Genomic DNA, 26,153 nt, shown 5'->3' with positions numbered 1-26,153 from the left:
TACAACCAACTCATAACAGTCTTGATTCATACCTATTTCCAACATATGACCGACTGTGGAGAGTTTGAATAATAGGTAATACATAACATAAATATTCTGGAAGTCAAAACATGCAAAAGAAATATAGTAAACGATTGACAAAAGATAGCAACACTTTACTCATAAATAAACACAACTTTTATTCATCATCAAATGTCAATTACAGTTTACAAATTTCAAAGCTATCTAACTACTAAAACTAATATCATCCTTCAACCGTATACGCCTGGCATGCTGGAGATGCTTAACCCTGCCCAGTCCCTTCGTGAGGGGATCTGCCGGGTTCTCATATGATGATACCCTCTTTGCAACGATGAGTCCTTCTTTTATTCGATGTCTGATGAAATGGTATTTTCTGTTGATGTGTCTGGATCTCCCATGATCCCTTGGTTCTTTCGCTAAGGCAACTGCACTTTCACTATTACAGAAAATTTCCATAGACTCCTTTATAGCTGGTACAACTCCAAGGTCTCTAATGAAGTTCTACAGCCATATTTCCTTCTTTGCTGCCTCACTTGCCGCTATATACTCTGATTCGCAAGTTGAATCAGCCATTGTCTCCTGCTTGGAACTTTTCCAAGTAATTTCTCCTCCGTTTAAGGTAAAGACCCAGCCTGACTGAGAGCGGAAATTATCCCTATCAGTCTGGAGGCTAGCATCACTATACCCTACAATTCTCAAGTCATCACTCCCACCGAGGGTAAGGACCCAATCCTTAGTCCTGCGCAGGTACTTGAGGATATTCTTTACCGCGGTCCAGTGAGCCTTGCCAGGATTCCCCTGATATCTGCTAACCATGCTCAAAGCAAATGCTACATCAGGACGAGTACAAGTCATAGCATATATGATCGAGCCTACCGCGGAAGCATAAGCTACTCGACTCATTTATGCTATCTCAGCCTCGGTACTTAGGCTTTGAGTGTTACTCAATCTGACATTACTCTGGATGGGTAACTCTCCTTTCATGGAATCTTGCATGCTGAACCTCTTCAGCACCTTGTCCAAGTAGGTACTCTGACTAAGTCCAATTAGTCTTTTACTCTGGTCTCTCATAATCCTTATCCCTAGAATATAGGCAACTTCTCGTAGGTCTTTCATAGCGAAACACTTCCCAAGCTAGGACTTCACTTCCTGCAAGGTTGGGATGTCATTTCCTATGAGTAGTATGTCATCCACATACAGTACCAAAAACTAACTATAGTCCCACTAGCGTTGACATATACAAAAGATTCATCTTCACTCCTCGAAAAGCCAAACTCTTTGACTTTCTCATTGAAACAATGATTCCATCTACGAGGTGCTTATTTCAATCCATAGATGGATTTCTCAAGTTTACACACTCTATTCGGGTACTTTGTACTAACAAAACCCTCTGGCTGACTCATGTAAACATCCTCAGCCATTAAAGAAAGCGGTTTTGACATCCATTTTCCATATTTCATAATAATGAAATGTAGCAATGGCTAACAGGACCCTAATGGACTTAATCTTTGCTACTAGTGAAAAGGTCTCATCATAATCAACTCCTGGACTTTGAGAAAAACCTTTGCAACCAGTCGCGCCTTATACATGTGTACATTACCATCCATGTCGATCTTCTTCTTGAAGATCCATTTTCACCAAACTGTATTACGACCTGGTACATTGTCAACCAAGTTCCAAACTTGATTATCATACATGGACTGTATCTCGTTGTCCATTGCCTCTTTCCATTTAGCAGACTCGGGGCCTGCCAGGGCTTCCGCATAGTTGTTAGGTTCATCCAGAATTACCAATGCCCCATCACTAATAATTGTCTCACCTTCCACAGTAATATGGAAACCATAGTAGTGCTCAGGTGCATTCCTAACCCTTGTGGAATGCCTCAGAGGTACATAATCGTCAATTGGGTCAACATGAGTTTCCTCCTCAGGTTGACTGCTAGGGTTTGAAGTTCCTTCACCACTTGACTCTTGAATTTCTTCGAGGTCAATTTGTCTCCCATTGTTTCCTTGGCTTATGAACTCTCTCTCCCTCGAAAGACACCCCTCCTTGCTACAAAGACTCATTCTCACTGGGTTTGTAGAAGAGGTAACCAAAGGATTTTTGTGGGTAGCCAATGAAAATACACCTCTCACTTCGAGGTTCGAGCTTATCGTGAGTCTTACGCCTCATGAAAGTCTCGCAACATCAAATATTGATGTGGTCTAGATTAGGAACTTTTCCAGTCCACATCTCATGAGGAGTTTTGACAACTTTCTTTGTAGGGACTAGATTAAGGATATGGGGACAGTCTCTAAGGCATACCCTCAGAATGAGATTGGTAGCGTAGCTCGACTTATCATGGAACGATCCATATCCAACAAGGTTCGATTACGGCTCTCAGCCACACCATTAAATTGTGGTGTCCTGATAGGTGTCAATTGAGAGACAATCCCACATTCCTTAAGATAGTCGAGGAACTATGTACTAAGATACTCACCACCACGATCGAATCGAAGCATCTTAATGTTTCTGCACAATTGATTCTCAACTTCTTGTTTAAACTCTTTAAACCTTTCAAAAGTCTTTGACTTATGCTTGATTAAGTAGACATATCCATATCTACTGTAATCATCTGTAAAAGTCACATAATAACGATTAAAATCCCTTGTGACAGTTTTGAAGGGTCCACACACATCTGTGTGCACTAGATCCAACAAACCTTCACCCCTTGCACAAGAACCAGTAAAGGGTGACTTTGTCATTTTTCCAAGTAAGCATGATTCACAACTATCATCTGACTTAAGGTCAAATGACTCCAATACTCCATCCTTTTGGGGTTGGCCCATGCGTTTCTTACTTACATGTCCAAGATGACAATGCCATAATGATGCTTTATCCAAGTTATTATTATTATTTGAAGAATAAATACACAACACATTATTTCCTAGGTTATCTACAACAGACACAACTTCATACACACCATCACAAGGTAATGCTTTAAAATAAAAAAACATTATTAAAGAAAGCATTTATTCCACCAACTTCATTATCAAAAGAAAAGGTAAACCCTTGTTTGTACAAAGCATGAAAGGAAATAATATTTCTTGCCATTTCAGGAGAGTAACAACATTTATTCAAATCTAATGTAAAGTCACTACTTAGCAACAAAGAATAAACTCCAATCTTGGTGACATGTGAAGCTTTCCTATTCCTCATGATCAAGTTTTTCTTTCCATGCTCCACATTCTCACTTCTTCTTAGTCCTTGCAAATAAGAACATATGTGAATTCCATATGAGGAATATGAAAAGTAAATAGGTTGGTATTTCCTGCAATTTGTCCTTTATATTAGTGAATTTTATGATGTACAGGAATGCATAGAGTTGGGAGTTAGGAAGTTCAATGTGAACACTGACGTACAGAAAGCTTACATGGACATCTTGAAAAGCCCCGAGGCTCAGGCAGACCTTGTCCATGTCATGGTTGCTGCTAAAGAAGCCATGAAAGTCGTGGTTGCAGAAAAGATGCAATTGTTTGGTTCAACAGGAAAAGCCACCTAATTAATTAACTAACTAACCATCTTTTTCACATTATATTATATACCTCGTTCAAATTTCAACTTACGATTTGATTTGACATGGTGAACAGTGTATGTAACATTATTTTATATTTATTCTGTGGAGTATTTTAATGTAAATAACATGTAGCCTGATGGTTTGATCACCATGACATGGGACGATGGGAGAGGCCTAGGTTTGAATCCTCACTAGCCTTGCCTTCGGCATCCCCATCCTTGCGGTTAAGGTAACGAATTCGAGCATGGCCAGCTCCCATAGTGTGACGGGCGGTGTGTACAAGGCCCGGGAACAGATTCACCGCCGTATGGCTGACCGGCGATTACTAGCGATTCCCGGAACGCGATTGGTTTCTAAGATCACCTCCAGCTCTGGGCCTTTTATTAGTTAACCGTGGTAAATCCCCCAGGCGGCGTATTTGTTTGAAACGAGGACCTCTTTTTTTTCTTCGCTTGCCTGACCTAGGTAGGTATGCCTGCCCTATCTACCTTTACTTCCCCCCCCCCCTTTTTTTTTATTTTATTTTACAGTTTTAACCCAAGTTTCAAAATCTGGTCCAAATGTTTTATATAAGTTTTTTTCAAGATATTTGTTTTACAACTATTTATATATAGTTTTTTTTAACTTTGTTTTTTGACCAATTACGTTTTACATTATCTGTACTCTATATTATATGTTTTTTTTCAAGATGTTTGGGATGTCTCTTGCACTCAGCATAAATAAAGAGTTAAGGAGAAGAGACATACCCGTCACCACATCTGGTGCAGCACGCCCCTCCTTGACAGTTAGCTAAAAAGCTCTGCTCCTCACAACTGGCGCACCCACCTTGCCTTGGCATCCATCAGTAGTCCGTAGGGTAGCTGGAGCAAGTGCTAGCATTAGTCCTCCCGATGCTAAACTCGGATAGTGGCCTTCTTGTGGCCCTTCTGATTACAATGAATGCAAATCAGATCTAATGCTTGGGTGGTGGTGATAATAGCAGTACAATCCTTTTTAGAGTGCCCTGTCTTGCCACACTTGCAGCAACTCGAACCACCCGCTCTACAAACCCCATCATACGACCTGCCGCATTTGTCACAGTGGCTCCGGCCCTGGTGGCCCTTCGACCTAGAGTCAAAACCCTTGGGTTTCTTCGCTGAAACCCCAACCGTCTGCATGCCCAGGATCTGCCTTCCTCTTTCCTATGTGCTCCAAATCAATCTCCCGCTCTAGATATCATGTCATCGAGAGTCGGGCAGACATAAAAACTAACAAACTCCCTAATATTAGATCTCAGCATGACATAGTATCTGGTCTTCCTCATCTCCTCATCTGCCGCATATTGTGGTACCAACAAAGCTCTCTCTCTGAACTTGGCAGTGATCCCTGCCACAGTCTCGGTCGTCTGTCTCATGTCCAAAAACTCTCGCTAACTGTTGCACCTTAACAGCCGGTGCAAACTCTACTAGAAATTGGGTCACAAAGTCTAGCTAGGTCATGGCCTCACTGGTTGGGTCTCCCAAAACATAGCCGACCTCCTCCCACCAATCGCAGGCTCGCTCCTTCAAACATCCTGCAACAAACCTCACCTTCGACCCCTCGGGGCAGAAGCTCGTTATCTGGGCACACTCGATATCAGTTATCCATTGTCTGACTGCAATAGGGTCCTTCACCCTAAAGAAATCTGGTGCCCCACATCCCCTGAAATACTTGAAGGAGAGTGTGCGGGTCTCAGACTCGCTAGCGGCCAGATCGACCCTGAAAATCCAAAGTCTATCCTCCATCAGCTCCATGATACCTTCCTTGAACGACCCGAACATCACCGGGGTCACAGCAAGGATGCCTCTAGTAATCTAAGACGCAATGAACTCTCATAAGCCCTCATCAATTGGTTCTAAGCCCGTGCCCAAACCAGATCCAGATCTTGAACCTCCCACTTGATGACGTGTCACCACCATACTGAAACATAACCACATAAACAGTTAGCATACACACGAGAAGGTTCACACTCTCGAGCTCCATAGATTCACCGTGGTCTCGGGTATAAATCTTGTGCTTTCAGTAGCACAGTCCCAATACTACATTCGAAACCTATTTATATCTTCCTCAAGGACTACCCTGACTCTTCCAAGTCACTCTTCCCAACTGATACATTCCTCAAACTATAAGGCGTCCTATACACCAAAGCATCTCACAAGGACTCCCTAAGACTCCCTTCCTCACCCCTTTCTGCTATTAGCTATAGAAGGAACTTCCACAGATACTACCTAATTACTGCATGAACACAATTACATACTATTAGTACTAGATAATTCTTCGAATGAAAGGTCCCACATTACAACGGTTGGACTCAAACAAGAGTTGCACAATAGGGTTAACCCTATCCTTCTGGAATTATCCAATTACAACAATATATAATCCAACACATTCATCCACTAATTATCTAGTATCAATAGAATTTCCTAAAGCACAAAACATGCAGCATTTGAGCAGCAGACAATTCAACTCAAAACATACCATATACTAGCCATCCTAACAAGTAACTGATCTGATACTCATGCAAACCTAAAAGCTCATACCAATAAACACTTAAAGGCATCTCTCCTAACATTCTATCATGCAATTATGGGTAGATCCTTAGCCCCTAATCTAGCATGCAATTCTCATGTCATAACATGAAACATATAACTTGTATGAGTATTTTAGGAAGACTTACTTGAGCTCGACTGATTGCACCCATCACACCCCTTTATTTTAGTAAAATCCTTAGATCAAAATGTTTCTTTTTATGGAAAAAAATCTACCAAACCCTGGATTTGAGTCCAGGCACACCCGAGAGTATGCTTGAATCTCTCAAACTAAGGCTCTGATACCAACTTCTAACAACCCAAAAATACGGGTAAAATTTTGTTTTTAAATTCATTCAATTCATAAGAAACGAATGTCAAAAGAGTATCATAATAAAATGTTATCAGAGTATAAAGTCCTAAAATCTCTAAATGCAGAACCATAAGGTGATGTGGTGCGATCAAGTCGGGCCCTTCCCTTTCGAACTGGAAGTACCTGAAATATAAACTAAAAACTGTAAGCACAAAGCTTAATGAGTTCCCCCAAAATACCACATACTAAAAAAACATACTGCTAAACATATTTGGGTGCATGCCCGCCTCTTCGGTCTATTTCAACCGGATATTATCAAACATATCTAAGTGCTTGCCTACCCATTCGGTCTATTTCATCTGGATACTATCAAGCATATCTGAATGCTTGCAATCCCATTTGGTCTATTTCAACTGGATATCGGGTCTATTTCACACCTACTACTACCACATAATATCATAAAAGGAATCACATATTCATCAAACAAATACATGCATAACTGACAACTGTCACAAAGACCATCATCACACTACATCATAAACTAGTGGGTCGGCATTGGTGCCTTCGACCCATGGATACTGCGAAGGAAGACTCACCTCAGACTGAAGATATCAATCACACTCGGGCTGCTGACTCGCGGAATCCTCTCACTAGATCACATGTATAAAACCCTAATTAGGAATTAGGTTAACAGTCTAACCCGAGAGTCCAAACCTTAACCTTGACTTAAAGAAACGGGTCACTTAACCCTTGCCTTAATGGGCTTACCTCACCAAGACCCAAATTCACATTAGTCCAATAAGGCTTTCTAAGCCTAACTAAAAGACCATAAGGCCCATTATAGGCTCAAGAGCTCCTAAAATGGCCTAATGCCCAAAAATGCCATGTTACAACATAAAGACACGAGGCCCAGTTCTAGACAAGGAAAAGGACCCAACAAAGCTCAAGCCCACAATCACATAAGCCCACTTTTTGCGTACGTGCGACGTACTCGGCTTGTACGCCCAACATACGATGGTGTTGATCCGGAGTCGGGGAGCTAGCCCAGTACACACAACGTACACTGGAGTGCGCATGGCGTACTGGTTAGCCAACCAAAAAAAACTCCCATGACTTAATCCATTAAGCCTTAACGTCCAAAACTCATATTCAAGTTCATAATAACATCTTAAGCCATAAAGTTGCAAAGTTTATGCTTTTGCATGCATGGAGGGCTCAAACCATGAATTAAATCCATTAACTCACTTGGATGGTCACTAACACTTACATGGCTGAGTCTTGACCACCAAGATATGATTTTTATGACTCAAAACACTTCCAAGAGTCCAAAGGACAGCTCAAAAGGCTTGGAAATGCTCATAATCCAAGAAACCAAGCTATGGGACCAAAATATGCTATAATCTACTCTAAACTTATATCTAAGCTTATAATGATCAAGGTTCAAACTTTCTACTGCACAAACTCTAAACCTACAAGCTCATTCTTCTCCTTTGCTTCTTCCTAAACCTCCTTCTTCTTCAAACCACCAAAGAACACCAAAACACTCAAGGTAATTTCAAATATGCACTCAAGAAGGCCAGGGTTCGAGATTGACACTAAAAGGGAAATGGAGGCTAAAAGGGTAATGAGCTTGAGCGACTTAAGGACTTTAGATATGGTGCAAACCCTAAAAATTAGGGTTTTCCCATGGCTTGAGTATGCCCTGCATACATCCAATGTATACTAGGGATCACCTAATGATGCGCATGCAAGGAGTACGCCGTGCCTACCAAGTGTACGCCCAACGTACTCATGAGTCCCCCACCACTTTTGTACTTGAATTAAAATAGAATGAATCATTAAATTTATACCTGGAGACTTGGGTGCTACAAATAATAAGCCCCTTAGCTCACATATTAGTTCCAATTACACAAAATGTCCGATGACACTAAAATCACCATCAATCCTCCCCTATTTTAGTGTACCCTTAAACCAACATAAAATTAATCTAAACAAACCAAATCATTACATAAATGAAAATGTCGAAACAATTAAATTCTCATCTTAGTATCAAATAATTTAAATACTCGAGAATCAAGGTGTTCTAAGAATTGAACCCTCTTCCCTTGATTTATTTTGGGCCAAAAATCACCTAATTGGGCCATAAGGTGGACATAAGAACAAAAAGCCCAATTTTCCTTTCTCCTTTCTCCTCTTCTCGGCCCAACTACACAAAGGAGGGAGGAGTTGACTTCCCATTGCTACCTCCTTATTACATTTGGTTCTCCATGCAATAACTCAAATCTCCAAGCAACCATCATATCACTCACTTCTCTTCTTATCTCTTTTCTACTCTCGGACGAGAACTTCAAAGGAAAGACACACACACACCTCTCATTTAAACACTCTCAAAGAAACACTCCGTCTTCAACAAATTTTCGAGATTTAGGAGCTTTTCAAGGAGATTATTTCATAAAAATCATCATCTAAGGTAAGTTGATGTATAAATATATGATCTAACTACTTCATTTCATCAAAAAACTCCTCCTAATCTATTCAAACTCGTGATATTACGTCTTAGAACACATCTAAGTCAAAAATCCTCCAAGAAGCTTGCTAGGCCGAGAAATAGCATCAAACTTCTTCTATTCTTCATCATACCCGAAACCACAAACTCAAGGTGAGTTCATACCCCTCTCTCTTTTTCAGTTTTTACAAGTTTTATGGGGGAGAATACAAGCAAAATGTGTAGATCTATGTGTATGTGTGTGCTATGTATGATTTTATGCATGTATGTGTGATTTTATGTGTTTTTGTGATGAATATGTAACCAAAAAGGGAGAAATCTCGAGATCTATGTCATAAGAAGGAAAAAAACATGATCTAAGTTATATTACACTAAACAAGTCAAGAATATTAACTTATAAGATTGTGATAAACATATTTCAACATAAAACCCATTTTTGGGCTTAAATTGTCAAATATACAAAAGTTGGGTTAAAAGTTGCCAATCACGGTTTCTTAAAGGTCAAAAGAGTCAAAACAGTTACAACAAATGTTTTTATGAATATTATGCTCTTCAAAGGACTTAAAATGTAAATATTAGCTTAATGGGCTAATTTTTGGGCTTTTCGGCCCAACAAGCCCAAAGTTGCGAAAAATCCGAATTTTAAGGGGCTAAAATGAAATTTTTTCTCAAAACAGGGATAAAAAGGGTAAAAAAATCATTTCAGGGGTTAAAATGCTTTTCTTTACCAAAAAGGATAAAAAATGTAAGTTTTTGGATTTTGGGTCAAAATTGTAAGAGCTGCATAAAGTTTGGATTTTAGCTGTAAAATACTTTTCTGGAAGGGCTAAAACTGCCAAAGAATAAGTTTTGGAGCTAAAAATATCATTTGAACAAGTTTATGACTCAAAAGTGTCAAGAAAAGAGTTTAAGGGCAAAAATGTCTTTTTTTTAAAAGGGACTAAAATTGTCATTTTATTAAAGAAGGACGGAAAAGGGTCAAGCCAATATTTTTAAGTCACTTATTTTATTTCTAGAATATTGAGTCAAGAATGCTAAACCACGACGTACATAAATTGAAAGATGAATACACGCATAACTCCAAGTATCGTTATAAACGAATCGATCGGTCTCGAGTCGATACAAAAATAACAAATCGTTCAATCAAACCCTCCAACAATGATACAATGCCTAAGACAAGTAAACATTCCAAAACCTTGGGCTTAAAGGCTTCAATCATGCTTGTTGGACCTTTGAAATCCATTAACATGATCTTTGGGCCCAAGGGATAACGACAATATGTTATTGGGCCTTCTATGACCCAATTCCATATTGAAAGGACCCTCAATGGCTTTTAAGTGCTATCGGGCCTTTGTGGCCCATAAGCATAGCTAGTAAGGTCAAAGTAATCAAATGTGAGATGGGCCAAAGTGTCCTTCGCACACCCAACAGCCTAAAATAATTCACGGAAGTAGCAGGACTTTGTACTCCTCTTCTCCTCGTTTGCTAGGCTTATGAGTAATCAAAGTAAACAGATTCAGGTTGTTAATCAAAAGTAATCAAGGTTGTTTGGATTTAAGTGAGTAATAACGGGTGACACCTCTAAGGATCGTTCGTAGTATGTAGTTATAACTAGTCATTATCATGCACGGTTATAACGACTCACAACCATTAATTAATCCAAAACCATTCGAGTAATCAAGGAAGAGTAATCAAAATCATTTTGTGGTGGTATAACAATTTGAGAAATCACCGTATTTTATGTATTTGGAAAACATCGGGTTTTCCGGGGAAGTTCAACATTTTCACTTGTACGTTTAATACTAAGTTCTTCAATTATACATGTTTTGAAATCATCATGCATATTGTACGGATCTTCACACCTTTTTACAAACAATGGTCTTTTCAGAAAATATCGGATTTTCTGGGTTATTCTCGTTCAAACTACACAAAACATTTTCATATCAAACATACTTATGAACTCACCAACATTCCATATGCTGACCGTTTTTCAAAATAACTTGTATTCTCAGGTAACAAGTAAGCTGAGGAAATAAGTACCAAGTATGTTAGTGTGTTTTGCTTTTTGAAATATCAAACAATTTATGTATGGATTTGTAATGTTAAAACAATGTACTTGATGTGAACAATTTCGGTTGTAATATATTGATGCATGGTGATGTTTATGGTATGATTCATGTATATTCATTGTGATGATATTCAATTTAAGTCACACGAGTCCTCGGACGTTTCCGCCGTCTGGTTCGGGGTGTGACACGATTTCACAAACTCAATCGAAATCACACCATATGATTAGCTCTATAATCATATTATGTCTAACACCTAAGTGTCTAAACTTCCTGTTATAAAGATGGCCATGCCTTAGCCAAGGAAGCAACATTATCACAACGGATAAATATAGATGCTATTGACTTTGACCACAAAGGAATCTCAAGTAGTAAATTCCTTAGACACTTTACTAACTTACCAGTAGCATCTAATGCAAAAAATTCAGATTCCATTGTCGAGTTTGTAATGAAAGTTTGCTTCTTTGAAGCCCAAGAAATGACACTTCCCCCAAGCAAGAATACACAACCAGTAATTGAGGAATGATCTTCCATGTTGGTTATCCAACTTGCATCAGAATGACCTTCTAAACCGAAGGACTTCCCAAGTAACTCAAGCCATAATCCATGGTTCCCTTGAGATACTTAAACACTCTATTATACTATTATTGAGCATTAGGATTACTAGTGTACCTTCTCAACTTTCCCACAACAAAAGCAATGGCAGGTCTGGACTTGTCATGACATACATCAAGTTACCAATAACCTGCACGAGACGAGCAAAGGACTTCTCCTATTTGATCCTGATCAGGCCATTGGTTATATCGTCCTCAAGGTCAGGCAAAGCAAAACGAACACTGGAGAGAACAGTCCTAGAACCTGCACGAGATACAAGGATCCTGATGAGATCAAATATCCTAAGACAATAACTCAAAATCGAAAAGAAAGAAAGATATACCTGTAGCCATAGAAGTTGTGTTGGAAGATGCTTCTTGGAGACCAGATTGACAAGCCTGAGAAATCTATCTGCCTCCAGGATGGAAAAAAATTAGCAATCTTATCCTCCGTGTTCTCAGTAACAACAATGAGCTCCCGGAACTTGAAACATGTAACAGAAGGAACAAAATAAGAATAAGATTTCAGGATCGCAAGGAAAAATATTGAAATCCTACCCTTCTTAACCTAATCTTTGGGTAAGAGATCTCCGCCAGGGATGGAGTCATGCCTGACGAAGAAGTATCTCCCCTTCCAAACCCCATCATTGTGTTTTGTTTTTAACACAAGAGGAGGCTTGCACCTCTTGACCTTGAATAGGAAGCGGGAATTGCCAAAAGTTGAGAGATCATAAAAATGGGCTAGTTCAGCGAGACCCATGCCAAGATCTTTTGTCTAATTCAGACACTCAACCCAATACAAGATCCTCCAAATGATAGGCATCACTTGGACGAAAGAAAGTTTTGTGATCCCAAAAAACTCTGAGATCACACCTGAAAAGAGGTATTTAAGGCCTAAAACAGAGAAGGGGTACTCCGGAAAGCACACCTAAGAAGGGGACGTGAAGTCTGGTTGGATCAAAGGATCATAAGGCCTGAAGACTACTATGACATTCCCATTTTCACGGCAACATGATAAATACGTTATCAAAGCATTTCCGAAGAAATGTATTTTTATCCATTGTAAAACATTTGGGATGTCATCGTCAATATAGAAACATAAGCATAAACAGAACTTATATTCATTTACACTAGTGATCTACATCTCTTTTAAATCCCTCAGTGTAAAGTAGCTTCATATCGACACCTGTGATACAAATAAGCTTGAGTGGGCCAGGTTGGGAAACCTGGTGAGTACATAGGGTTTTCAACCCACAATAATATAATTATTCTGTTAAACATCAAACAATCAACCCAATTACCCATCCCCATTATCTTCTTTACTCTTAAGGATCTACCCTAAGATTCAGCTATTCCTAGTTCATTCATTCCTAAGGAGTATCCTAAGGAATCGGCACTAAGTCTGCATAGTCGCCAGGGTTTATCTCATTTATTGACAGTATCATTTTCGAGAGTCCACTCGCAATACCTGTCAATGGGTTTTTATAGTACACCGTGTGAACACATCGTTCACAACACCTACAGGTTCCGAGCCTGCTAGCGTTCAACTAGACTGTCTAGAATAGTCCGTGATTGCCATCCATACTTTGCTAGATTATGGGGCCATCGCTTGGGTCATCGTTTGGCTCATCGTTTTGGCTCATCACTTTGGCTCATCGCTTAGCACCATATTTTATCACTCATATATCATCGCTCATCTTTCATCGCTCATCATTTATCTCATCTTTCATCTCTCATCATTTATCTCACCTCTAATCTACCCATGTTTTACCCAACACATTTTGTAGATATAAAATACATATACAATTTAGATCATTTAAAACATGTATAAAGCGTTTCATCCAGCATAGACATCAAGTATTCAGATAGTATACATACATAGCACATAATTTATATAAAATACTTCATATCTATGTGTAAGATGAAAGTAACTATACACTCGTCTGCAAAGGTGGTGACTCAGTACTTGGAAAACACTTTGTTTACTTTAAAACAAATTTCCATTGACAAAACCTAGTATCATTTCCACTAGAGTTTAGTCTAATGTTCAACGAGACTAATTAATAGTCTAGCTATTATTACTATTATATAAGCGTTAAACAATACTCTTCACCCACTATATACAGACAGTGGTCAGACATGAAACACCGGAGGGCAAGATCATTTTGGCATATAACATTTCTGAAATCCAACAACCTAGGCGGCCCTTCAAACCGGATTCCCCGTACCGCGAGTGGTTAAAAAGATATTATAACGACACTTATATAACCCATAATAATAGCTCAAATAATTATTATAAGGTCCTAATAACGTTACTATATTTCAATAAAAGCTATATTAAAAATTAGGTAGACATATCTTACCTATGAGGGGGTTTGGCTAGAAGCCGTGATCTGCAGGGGCAGAACTTCCGAGCCGAAAGCTCTTCTTCTCACATCCATCGAGCGCTCTGGGGCTTTCTTCTAGCGCTAGGGGAGTTTTGGGAGGTTTAAAGAGAGTGTAGAGAGAAGAAAGAATGGGAAAGGTGTGAATAAAATGAGAGTGGGAGAGGTTCTATTTATAGGGTGAAATATGGCTGAACTTAGTGTCACATATCACCATCTGGTGGCAAGACTTGGGGAGAAAGCAATGACCATGATTGTGCCACATCACCTGTGACAACCCAAGTTGTTCCGTTACATTTCCCCGTTACCGTTAACGGAATATTCCAGTTTATAAAAGTTCCGTTAATTAGAGGTCGTCAATTAAATAAACATTTCATTTGTTTATATTTAATATGCCGTTAAGTCGTGATAAAAGGAAATAAAAACACATAACACACATTTCCATTTAATTGGAAAAAGTTAGTTTTTAGTATTACGACCACTAAATCGAGTGCGACCAAAAGCCCCGTCTGACGGCAGTATCGGGTAGAATTCCACTGAGCTCCAACTCCCACCCATATATAAGGGGGAGTAAACTCCATTTGAGCCTTTTCCACCCTCTCTCTCTATACTCTCTCACTAGACTCGTTTTCGACTCGAATCCGCAACCAAACGCTTCCAAATCGTAAGTCCGCTTATCCTAACTTGTTCTAAACATATTGATTCGTGTTTATAGCTAAAAAATCGGACTTAGAAGCTAAGGAAGAGGAGTTTACGGCCTAAGCTCCTCCTTAGGCCGTAAACCCCTAAATAAAGGCCAAAATGACCCCAAAAGTCCCTAAAGGCTTGGAAATAAATTAAGGGATTTGCCTAGGAGTGTTTAAACATTAAATCACATGATTTTAGGGGGTAAAAGAGAGTTTACGGCCCAGGCATATGCCAAGGCCGTAAACACCTCTTAAACATGTCAAAAAGCCCCAAAAACACTCCTAAACTACCCTTGGACTTAATACATAACTTAGGGGCTTATCATTTCGGGTTTAAACCATTTAAACACATAAAAATGGAGGGACAAAAGGAGTTTATGGCCCAGGCATGTACCAGGGCCATAAACACCCCTAAACATAGCCAAATGATAGTTTTAATTCCCCCAAATGGCCTCACACTTCATTATAAATTACTAGCAAGGTATTAGGGGCTTGAAACTTCAATAAACTCAAGGAATGAGAGTTTACGGCCGTAAACTCCCTTAGGAGTTGTCCCTGGGCCGTAAACTCCATTAATATGCCCTTAAGGACCTTAAACCCACTCATACTATATAGTTTTGGACCTAGAATAATTCCATGAACAAGTTAGAAGCCTTAAAACACACTAGATCCCCTCACCATGAGTTTACGGCCGTAAACTCATGGTGAGATGTCCCTAGGCCGTAAACTAAGCTTTGGGAGTTTACTCTCGGAGAGTAAACTCCATTCCTAAGCCATACACACCTTTAGACGCTACCCGGGACACCCAAAGTGTTTTCCGCTCCTTTGAGTGCGTATACGTGTCTAATTAGTATTAAATATACTAATTGTATGTGAACATATGTTATCATATGTTAAATAGGTCATTGAGTGTGTTCGAGTCCTTACGTGACACCGAACGCCCAAACGGCACCTTCGTCGGACCTACTTATACCAAGTGAGTTCATACCCCTGAATGAACCTTTTAAATGTTTTCACATGTTTTATAGGGGGAATACAAGTTAAACATGTCAGTTATCACATCAATCACATGTGATTGATAACCCGCATGCACAAGATTTTACCACACTATATATTGTTTTACCGAGTAGGACACTATAATGGTTTTTCTAAAAGGTTTTCATTTGTTTCAAAACTCTTACTTATATTGTTTTATCCTAATTCATTTTAAACTGGTTTATGAAAGAATTCCAAAGGTTTTCAAACATATTTTACAAAAGAATACAAATTATGATTTTTCCCCGAGTATAAAGGCTTTTCCTCAAAGTTCCCTTTTACGACGTATATTCATACTTGTTAGTTGCTACTGCTTAGCTTTCATGGATTTTAAACTCCTACTTGATAATGCTTTCTCTTCATGATACGCTTATACCTGTTATTGCCTCTATTTCACTTATACATGTAGTCGCTTATACCTAATAGACGCTCTTACTTCACTTATTGTCGTCTCTACTTCGTGATACGCTTATACTTGTTCGACACTCCTACTTCACTTGCGACCGCTCCTACTTCACTTGTTAGACACTTCTACTTCACAAGAATCACTTCTACTTGATACACACTCAGTCGTAGTTAGATGTATGTCTGTGCTTATATAGGTACGTATAAGTAATGATTGAAAGAATTAGGAAGGCTCGTCCTCCCTATTTCCTTTTCTTCGTTGAGATGTGGTCTGGTGGGATCGGATGCCCGTCCGAAGGTCGTTTGATTCATTAGTTATATATTATGTATATGAGTATGGACATACAGGAATTCTCTAGATCCAAACATAAAGTTAAAATACTATTGGAGTATTTTGGAACACTAAAAGATTTACACTAATCCCAGAATGATATTCAGAAGATAAGAATCAAACAAGAATTAAAATACCATAGGGGTATTTTAAGATGCATAGATAACTTTGTGTGAAGAACTAAAAAGATCCTTATTGATATACCTACAACTACAGAGAGTATACTCCCAAGGTTATATATAATAAGGATCCCTTAGGCTAAGAATGTGTGGTTTCGCTCTATTTCCTTTTCCTCGTTGGGATGTGGTTCTAGAGTAGTATCACATATTCGAAGGCCTATCGGATCTAAGCTATATATGATTTGTATACCCTATGTAATCGTAGCAGGACTCGATATGGATCATCCAGTGAAATGTTAATAATCTCTTAGGATTCTTTAGACATTTCCATTCTCGCACGAACCCTGTAGACAACCCTATCCACTTCAGTGCTTGACAGAGAAGTTGATTCAGGCCCAGAAGAGGTTCATTGAGAAGATTTCCTGTTCGGAAATAAATGAACCGGGTCGAGACTATTGAATGCTCCATGTGCCCATATTCTTCTAGGGACATCGGTGCGAAATTTGCCTAAACTTCTGAGATTCCCAGTCGCCCTTTATGAGATGATGACACCCATAGTCGGAATTCGGAAGCAAGGCAAAGTAGAGATTCAATATGTCCATACGAGAAAAGAACCCTAGGAAACTACCCGAAGGAAACCAACGCCGATTCCAGTCAAAGATACGAGGCAGACCGAGGGAGCCAGTACATCGAACCCGGGAATTGTCTTTTCCTCGTGTTCGTCACGCTAATACACCCATAAAATAATACAACTTAGTGAGTTAGTGGTTACACTACTCATGCTATGTGTTAGGTAAAATCGTCGTTTCCCGTTGCCAGATACACGATTAGGGCAGATCCCCGCATCTCTATTGAGAGAATTTTAGCCATCTGCCCTTGTGAGCCTCTCTTTCCGTAGTTTCATTCCGAACCGTTCTCAAAGCTCTCCAGGACGGAGAGTGAAACATTTCCCAGTATAAAGGTAAGTAGTAGGAACGACTCGCATCTTATGGCCTTTTCCGATACTCATACTCCTACCTTGATTACCAGGACTACATCATAGGGATGTAGGTCGACACTCAGACAACCAGTACCCGAGGCACGGGAAATATTTATGCCTAATACGTGATGGGTTTTGGTCATAAGACATCTTATGTGCTCATACAAACCCTAATGCTTGGATCTAGGTTTCTTTATTGTACATGCAAGTATCCAAGACTATAAACCCTAATTCTAGCATATGGAAATCGATATTAACATATAATTAGGTTTAAGATGTTACCTTGATTGTTATGTAGTAATAAGAATCCCAATTCCTCCTTGAATTGACTTTGGAAGGCTTAGAGTCACAAGTGTCACTCCTCTAGTGGCTCACAAACACCATAAGCAAGAGGATGAAAAGGAGAGAGGATGGAGGCTGCCAAAACCATGTGAAAACCCTAGCAAGATGCTTAGCCACGTTTTTGGTCCTTAAGGGATCTATATATAGTGAGGCCATTAGGGTTATCTAACAACGTAACCCTAATTTGGATGCTTAAGCCCTAAGCAACCCATGGATCCCTTTCCTTAAGGCCTTGGACGATTTCTTATGGGCTTTCCCATAGAATTCGTCCACTCCTTAATACAAGGCAATCCATGGCCCAAATTACAATTATCTTATAATTACAATTCTAGTCCCTTAAGTTTAATTAATCTCTTTTAGTCACAAAACTAATTACCAATTAATTATTGACTAATATTAATTAAACAATATGATTTCTCCTTTAATATATTATTCTCATAATATATTAATAAATCATATTTAATCCTTTCTCTCCATAATTCATCCTATCAAGTTGCTTTGGTGAAGGCAACCCAAAAGGACCATGCACCATCGGGTCAAGTACATACCAAAATAGTTATGGACTTAGACACTAATCCAACAGTCTCCCACTTGGATAAGTCTAACAACTATTTTGCGTATGACTTCAGATCCTGATCTGCAATCGTAGCTTTCCAAAGCCGTTGTCAACTCTGATCATATCAGATATGCGTGTCCTTAGATAAGGGATCATATATTCCTCCATTCTAGATATCATATGAGATATGATTTCAAATCATTCTCTTTGTACTATATCTCGATTTCCAATTGATGACGACTAACTAATTGAACAAATCCAATTAGCCCTAGCCCGGCCGAGCATTTACGTTTGTCATCACTAAATCATAGAGGGACCCAAAGATATCGCTTTTATCCTACTTTGAATAAAAGGAACGGATAAACTTTGATTCAATGCTCGCTTGCACTTACTCACTGAATCACACACAATAATATGTTTTATAACACCAAGTTACTAGTGCGTTTACATATTATCAATGTGCAACCGATTTGCAAGATACAACTCACATCTCGGTTTCAAGAATATAAGATGTTATTGTCTCACCAATCACTCGTGATACAATTCATGGAGTGATCCAAGTGAGCGTGGGTTTAATCCAATGCTCAAATCATATTCATAAGCACTCATGAACGTTGTAGCAAACATTTGCTTATGTCTAATACTCTTTTAGACAATCCACACACCAATTCACGATAGTCTTCATTCATATCTACTTCCAACATATGAACGACTCACTACTAGAAAAACAACCTTTTACGACGCTCATTGCGCGTCGTAAAACGCTCAGACGAAGCGCAAATGCACGTCAAGGAAGGCCCTGTCATAAAGAGAGACGACGCGCATTTACGACGCTCATTTACGACGCGCGTTTACGACACGCAATGCGTATCAAGGAAGGCCCTGTCATAAAGGAAGACGACACGCATTCGCGTGTCGTAACCTTACGACGCGCGTGTTAATGACACGCAATGCGTATCAAGAAAGCCCCTGTCAAGAAAGGCCATGTCATAAATGAAGATGACACACATTTTTGCGTATCATAATTTTATATGTTTAAAAAAAATATTATTTATAGATTTATTAATTTTCAAATTAAATTTTCATTTAATGTCTCTTAATAAATAAAATATCATATACAAAAGTACAATCCATTGCACAAAATATAATGTCATACAAATAATCGTTCCATGGAAAGATAAAACAAATCAATAAAAGTTGTAACGGAAATTTACAAACTAATTAGATACAAGAAATATGAAAAACTTGAAATCTCTAAGATTAATAATTCTAACAGAAGCTTCACGTGAGATACATACAGTTGGACCAGTAAGCAAGGATGTTCCCGAATCCACAATAGCAGCAGAAGAACACGTACACGATATCTTTTGCAAGAAGGTGCCGGTCCAAAACTACTGTTGAAGGTTGCCATGATAGCTGTTAAGATTTAAGCATAACAAGAAACCAATCAGTGACTATAATAAGCTAGAAAAGAAGCAACTAATAAACAAAATAAGCAACTAATTAAGTCAAACTATGACTATGTATTGTTCATACAAGAAAAAGAAGGAAAAAAATGTTGATTTATTGTTGTTCATACAACACTCTCCAGACAACACTTAATTGAAGAGAAGAATAAGGCTAAACTTACAAAGAAAAAGAATTCAGGAAGAAGACAAGTTTGAAAGCATACAGAATAATGTTTAGCCAAGCAAGTGTGATCTACCTGTAAAGTTGAAAACGCAAAATTCTGAGAAAATGATCTAAATACCCTCAGAATCATAAATCATAATAACAAGTAACAGACCTTGTAGGAGGCAATGCAGAGGTCTGGCCAGATGGGTTTACCTGACAAAAATGTTGGAGCACCAGGGAAATTCTGATCACATGGATCCCAATGACCACCATCTTATCATTCAACCAAGCTAAGAGAAAGCTATCAACCCCTACCATATATATATATATATATATATATATATATATATATATATATATATATATATATATATATAAATTAATTGAAAAACTTGTAGTGTTTCTGTTTCATCATGTATTAAAATAGCATGAACGGTTGTACCTCTCCATCAGGTGAGAAGCTCAAAACAGAAATTGTTGTATTCCCATGCATATAATATTAACCAACAACTATAACACATGCATATAGTATTACAAATTACAACATTACCCCTTTCAAAAGCGAATGTGCTTCACTTGACAAGAATCCTGGAAGCTTTATCTTGTCCTTCACTATTTTCTCCTGAATCTTCTGTCTGTTTCCACCTCTAAACGAAGGCTGCAAAGATACAATGTCGAACAAAATTACATTATTACCCTCACGCTAAAAGTAATGGGAATTTAATAGTGATTTATTAAAAGTAATTAAGGGTGACAGCACACCAACCTTTCCAGAAAGCATTTCATACATTAAAATTCCAACACTCCACCAATCAGCGGCCTTATCATGGCCCCCCCCTTGTACAATTTCAGGTGTCATATATTCTAATGTCCCACACATGGAATTTAACCTTGTGCTTTCATCAAATTGCTTTGCTACCCCAAAGTCACTCAACATAACCTGAATAATAATAATTCAGTAAAGTTAAACCAAAACATTCTACCACAATAATAAACATCATCTTTTTAGTGACAACTGCCAACCTGGATGGTTAATACAAGTGCAGGGTCAACAGCCATTGCTTCTTGGTCAATGTTGTTTAATGTCTCACCCGATGCCTCCCATGTTGAGGAGTTTGCTTTCACTTGACGGCTAGGAACAGCAGGGGGAAGAACACGAATAATCTTCAACATAATACAATCCTTGGTTTTATCATGCTAAACAGTAGCAGAACAGTAACTTGTAGAAGACAATGTAAAAGAAGAAATTGCAGAAAAAAACATTGATCTGATAGTGTGTAATTAGATTAAAGATTATGAGAAGATAATAAAGTAAACCTTGAGTTGTTGGATTTGGGATCTTAGTTGACTTCTTTCAATGCTGGTCAACGAACATGAAAGCACCGGTTTTTTAACTCCACATGCTCTCCCCAATTATTCTTTTGAAGAAACAAAAATATTAGAAACATACCTTATATATAGTAAGGAATGGAATATGGGAAATCATTTCAAAATCTTCAGTGTCTGCAACCATCACTACAAATTCAGAAAACCCCTATTCAGGTCCCTTGTAACTGTTTAAAAAAAAAAGAAAAAAAATAGAAGTTAGAACCAACATTAAGAACAAAATATCAAAAATAAATATCAAAACAAGTCAGAATAATATTCACAAAGTTGATAAACTTTGGTTAAGAAAAAGAAAAAGAAACATAGCCAATTTAGTTAGGCATTGATGTGGTGAAGAAAACCAAAGGAAATAATGGAAATTTTTTTTTCAAAAGAAGCTATAGGGGGGAAAAACTGTTTTCGTGTCAGGGGCATCAAGGGAATTTCTCGAAAAATGAAGGTTCAGGGGTTTTTGCTGGAAACCGCAAGCAGGGGCAAAAAGGGAATTATCCGAAAATTGGAAATTCTGGGGCTTCTGCTGGAATTCGCTATCAGGGGTATAATGGGAATAATCAGGAAAATTTGGAATTTAGTTTTGATAGAGGTGGGAAGACAGGAGGTAAAAATGGGCAGGGGTATTACGGGAATATTCAGCCAATGAAAGGAAAGTCTAATGATTCAAAGATTGAACAGGGGCAAAGTTGGAAAAGTAACAAGGTTATGGGAAAGAACAAGGATGGGGGTGATGTTTCGGAAGTCAAAGGGTTTGTGGGGAATAATTCTATGAGTCGGCCTGACCAGGAAGCTAAAAAATCAGAAGCAGGGGTGATCTGGAACATCGAATTGGAAGGATTGGGACAAAATTATTACCATACTAGTTACCAATTTGAATATAAAACTGATCTGGAACATCGAATTGGAAGGATTGGGACAAAATTAGCGATCAATACGAACTGAAAAACAAATTTAGCGAATCACTTTGTTCTTCCATTTCTGTCGAGGCGATGCTTAGGGTAACAACAAATTTAGCTCCTGTTTCATGATCACGTCTATATTCAAATGTCTGAAAAGGGTAACAACACGTATTATGGACTGATCTACAAAGAAATTTATCCGAAACTAAACTCACAAATTACACTGAGAAGAGTTGTACCTGAACAAAATTGGACATCAAAGTGGTAGCTGCAGCGACGATGAGCAATGGTCTGCGAGGATCTGTAAGGCGGAAAGGAGAAGAAAGCGTAGCGGCGAGCACTGGAGGAGATGAGGTTAGACACAAACGGTGGAAGAAGGCGGTGGCGGGGACGGAAGTGGTTGTAGAACAGAGTAGGAAAAAAGATAGAGGATCGATAAGTGGAGGAATTGAAGCCATCTTCGGTGGTGTTTGTCGGTGTGTTGTTAGATAACAAGTGCTGATCGATCCCCAGTGGAGATTTCACGGAAGCGGTAACCCTAATACACGCCTGGATCGCACAGTCGATAAAATCGCTCAACATTTGCACAATAAATGAAAATCGTTAGAATTCAAAAACATGTGCACAATAAATGAAAATCGTTAGAATTCGTCGGCTGTAAATCACCCAAAAAAACTGTAAAATAACATGTAGTTTAAGAAGAAATTAGCGTTAATTTTGAATTGGGGAAACAAACCTTAGTTCTTTTTTCTTCGCCATGGAAAAGCACACAAACGGAGGATAAAAAAGAAGCGGGTTTTCAAAATTTTGAGGATTTCATTTTCCCCAGTATCTACTAAAACCCTGGCCTAGCACGTGCTAGAGAGAAGGGAGGTGGCGATGGCTTAGGGTTTACAGAGAGATGGGAGGTAGAGAATGAAGGGAGATCTAGAGGAGAGAGTATCAGAGAGAGGAGAGTGGATGGCAAGGATGAAAGATAGATAGAAGATAGAAAAAAAAAGGCGGGTTTTCAAAATTTTGGGGATTTCGTTTCCCCCTTGTCTACTAAAAGCGCGTTTCATTAAAATTATAAAGCGACAGGTAAAGACGACGCACGTTTAAGATAAAGCGCCCTCCGTGTTTTTAATTTTTTTTTCTTGAGACACTAAATTAAGGGCACGCAGTAATGCGTGACGTAAATCCTAAATTTTTTTGAAGAGATGACACTATTTTAAGGGCACGTCCTTTTGCGTATCATTAATCAGCGTGTGTCGTAAAAAGCGCGTCATTAAAGGTCTATTTTTTATTAGTGACTGTGGCCCATTCGAATAATTCGATTATTCTTAATAAATTCAATTATTCTGGAAGTCAAAACATGCAAATGTGAAACACAAGAATAATACTAATCCCATATGGCCTCAAACCTGTGAGTATAAATAAAACACCTTTTATTTATCACCATATCGATTACTCATTATTTGTCGTTTCGGGTAATCAACTTCTTACTTGAATTATTACACTTGTCCCATGCTCCTAGCATGCACACAATGTTTACCTATGGTTCTTACTTTGTGAAATAGACCAAATTGAGCACATTTCCAATCATTCTCATTTCACAACTCCAAATCCTTTTTCATAAGTGAAAGAATATCAAATTCTTGCTACTTATAGAATATGCTAGATTCTAACATTCTATGCAATGATCCTTTCGTAATGTCACTGCACCAAAGTCACAAAGACTATTGCCAATGATATCACAAAGTCCTCTATCGGACATTGTTACAAGACAATTCCTTAGATATGATGTCTCTCACTCAAAGTACATTCCTTTGAACATCCTTTTGCATAAAAGTTTCTAATCTAGACATAGATTTTCAATATTCAATTCCCAATATGGATACGCTTCCATATTTTCCATATGACAACTCATTCTTAATAGAATCTTATCTATTCGTAATGATGTCGATATGGTCCATCCAATATGAAACATTTCCTAATTTCCATATGACAACTCATTCTTAATAGAGTCTTTTCTATTCATAATAATGTCAATATGGTCCATCCAATACCATGCTTCCAACTACTCACAAGCGACTAATCCTCGTCAAACTTTGGATTGTCCTTTGATAGTTGTTTAATTATTTTAGTCAAAACCAATTCTAGTCCCTTTTCCCTCTAAATGCGCTCGACATTTGGAAAATTTTAGAATGGTCAAACATTAAAGTATTTACAATCGATCCTATACCCGAAGCGTATGGGACACGACACATAATGTTTTATTTGCTATGTTCTCAAAATTCGAATTGTGAAGAGGAATGTCGTAATCATAATCGAAATTTTAAGAACACACTATGTACCCTTGACTAAATTTATTAACATTTCTCAACCTAATCCTTTAGATTCGAAATGAAGCATAATATTCTCTCCCTTTATTATAGCAAAACAACTTTACAACCCTTACGACTTTGCAAGGTATAACTCTTGTTTTCTATAATTAATATTGCCAACTTGCAATACGTGCCTTAATAATCATACAATCATAACTTTTATGCTCCCACTATCATGATGATTATTATAAAACATAACACTTATGCTCCCACTAGCTTCGACATGTATTCATAAACATCTTAACTTTCAGAAAAACAATACTTATTGAATTTCTTAAGTTCATGTTTCTAATACTTAGTGCTTTGATAATCTTTTATCAATGCTTCTTGAACTTATACACCTTTGCCTTAGATAGTTCATATGTGTGTCTAAACAATTAAGACTAATTGCCAAACCTCACAATTCAAATTATGGAAAGGGATAACGTAACCATGATTGAATTCGAGAATGCAATTTTACAATTACTATCTTCTTAAAATCTTTCTTAGTGAAAGCATTTCCTCACAATCATTTTCATGAAGGAGGAAATCTTATGACACTTAGATTTAAATGGTGTATTTGTTCCTATCCATGTGAATTTTTTAAAACCAAAGTTTACGACAAATTCAAGCTCATATGGATCGAACTTTCTTGATCTCGATTTCTTGCCTTTATGGTAGCACAGCTGCCCACCATGTCTTTTAAGCAGCTCACCTTTTCTTATCAATGTACTTTCCATTGATCAAGGTCCTTGCCTTTTTATGCATTCAAATGAGAACTCATAGGACTCACATGCATAATTAACTCGATTGGATTGGCACAGAAACAAAATAATGTCAACACGATAGGTTGTAAACCTCAACTAGTGTACTAGTGATGATCTATAATGTTTATTTGATTTGTTCTTGAAACCTTTCAAGACCATTAAGACTCCCACTGACTCCTTGACATATAAGATTCTCTTGTCAACAACCATTTCTTGCCAAACAAATATTCAAGAGTTAGTGTAGCTTTTATCAAACACTTCATAAATTGATCCTAGTTGGTCTTTGTCTTATCCAAGACATCACAACTTTCCTCATTTGATAAATGTTATTAACCTTTAATACTTTTCACTCATTGTCACATTCTTAACTTTAAGACTTGTCATTGGAACGAAGTATGATAGACTTCTTGATTTAACGATTTCTTCAATCCTTGATTCCTCTTCTTAAACATACAATTGTGCTAAGATTTACTTAGAGGATCAATTGAGATGTGGTTCTTAATCATTAAGACCTATCATAAAGCATAAAAGCTACTCTCCCTTCTTCTTAGAATGGAGAAACTTTTATCTTTCTGCCTACTTGATTCTTCTTATTCGTTCTACTATTGATTTAAACTTTTTCAATCAATTCATAATTACACTTAATCTTGTAAGTATAATCATATTTACTAAACCTTTAGTAAATCATGACGAATATCATTGTTACTCTT

The 26,153-nt window shown here is 38.0% G+C and overlaps 1 protein-coding gene across 4 annotated transcripts; it reads right to left on the bottom strand.

The window, feature by feature from the left end:
* Window positions 1-19,567: 19,567 nt before the first annotated feature.
* LOC122195047 (serine/threonine-protein kinase AtPK2/AtPK19) lies at window positions 19,568-24,047 on the bottom strand. 4 transcript variants are annotated; one of them, XR_008225985.1, is made up of 7 exons: window positions 21,503-24,047; window positions 21,076-21,412; window positions 20,819-20,992; window positions 20,603-20,710; window positions 20,225-20,363; window positions 20,069-20,143; window positions 19,568-19,854 (listed from the first exon to the last, which is right to left on the bottom strand). XR_008225985.1 is itself a non-coding variant. In XM_052767084.1 (3 exons), exons 1-3 carry the CDS (start codon window positions 21,223-21,225, stop codon window positions 20,591-20,593), a joined length of 444 nt encoding a protein of 147 aa, XP_052623044.1. In that variant the 5' UTR covers window positions 21,226-22,519; the 3' UTR covers window positions 20,454-20,590. The 4 variants fall into 4 exon arrangements, 1 of the variants encoding a protein (XP_052623044.1); XR_008225984.1 differs by having other exon boundaries at window positions 20,266-20,363; window positions 21,076-22,529; XR_008225983.1 differs by having other exon boundaries at window positions 21,076-22,528.
* Between the last annotated feature and the right edge of the window lie 2,106 nt (window positions 24,048-26,153).

Source organism: Lactuca sativa, chromosome 8 (assembly GCF_002870075.4).
Source record: "Lactuca sativa cultivar Salinas chromosome 8, Lsat_Salinas_v11, whole genome shotgun sequence".
Lineage (NCBI taxonomy): Eukaryota > Viridiplantae > Streptophyta > Magnoliopsida > Asterales > Asteraceae > Lactuca > Lactuca sativa.
Note: the sequence above shows the minus strand (reverse complement) of the source record. Positions and strands in the feature narration are given on the sequence as shown.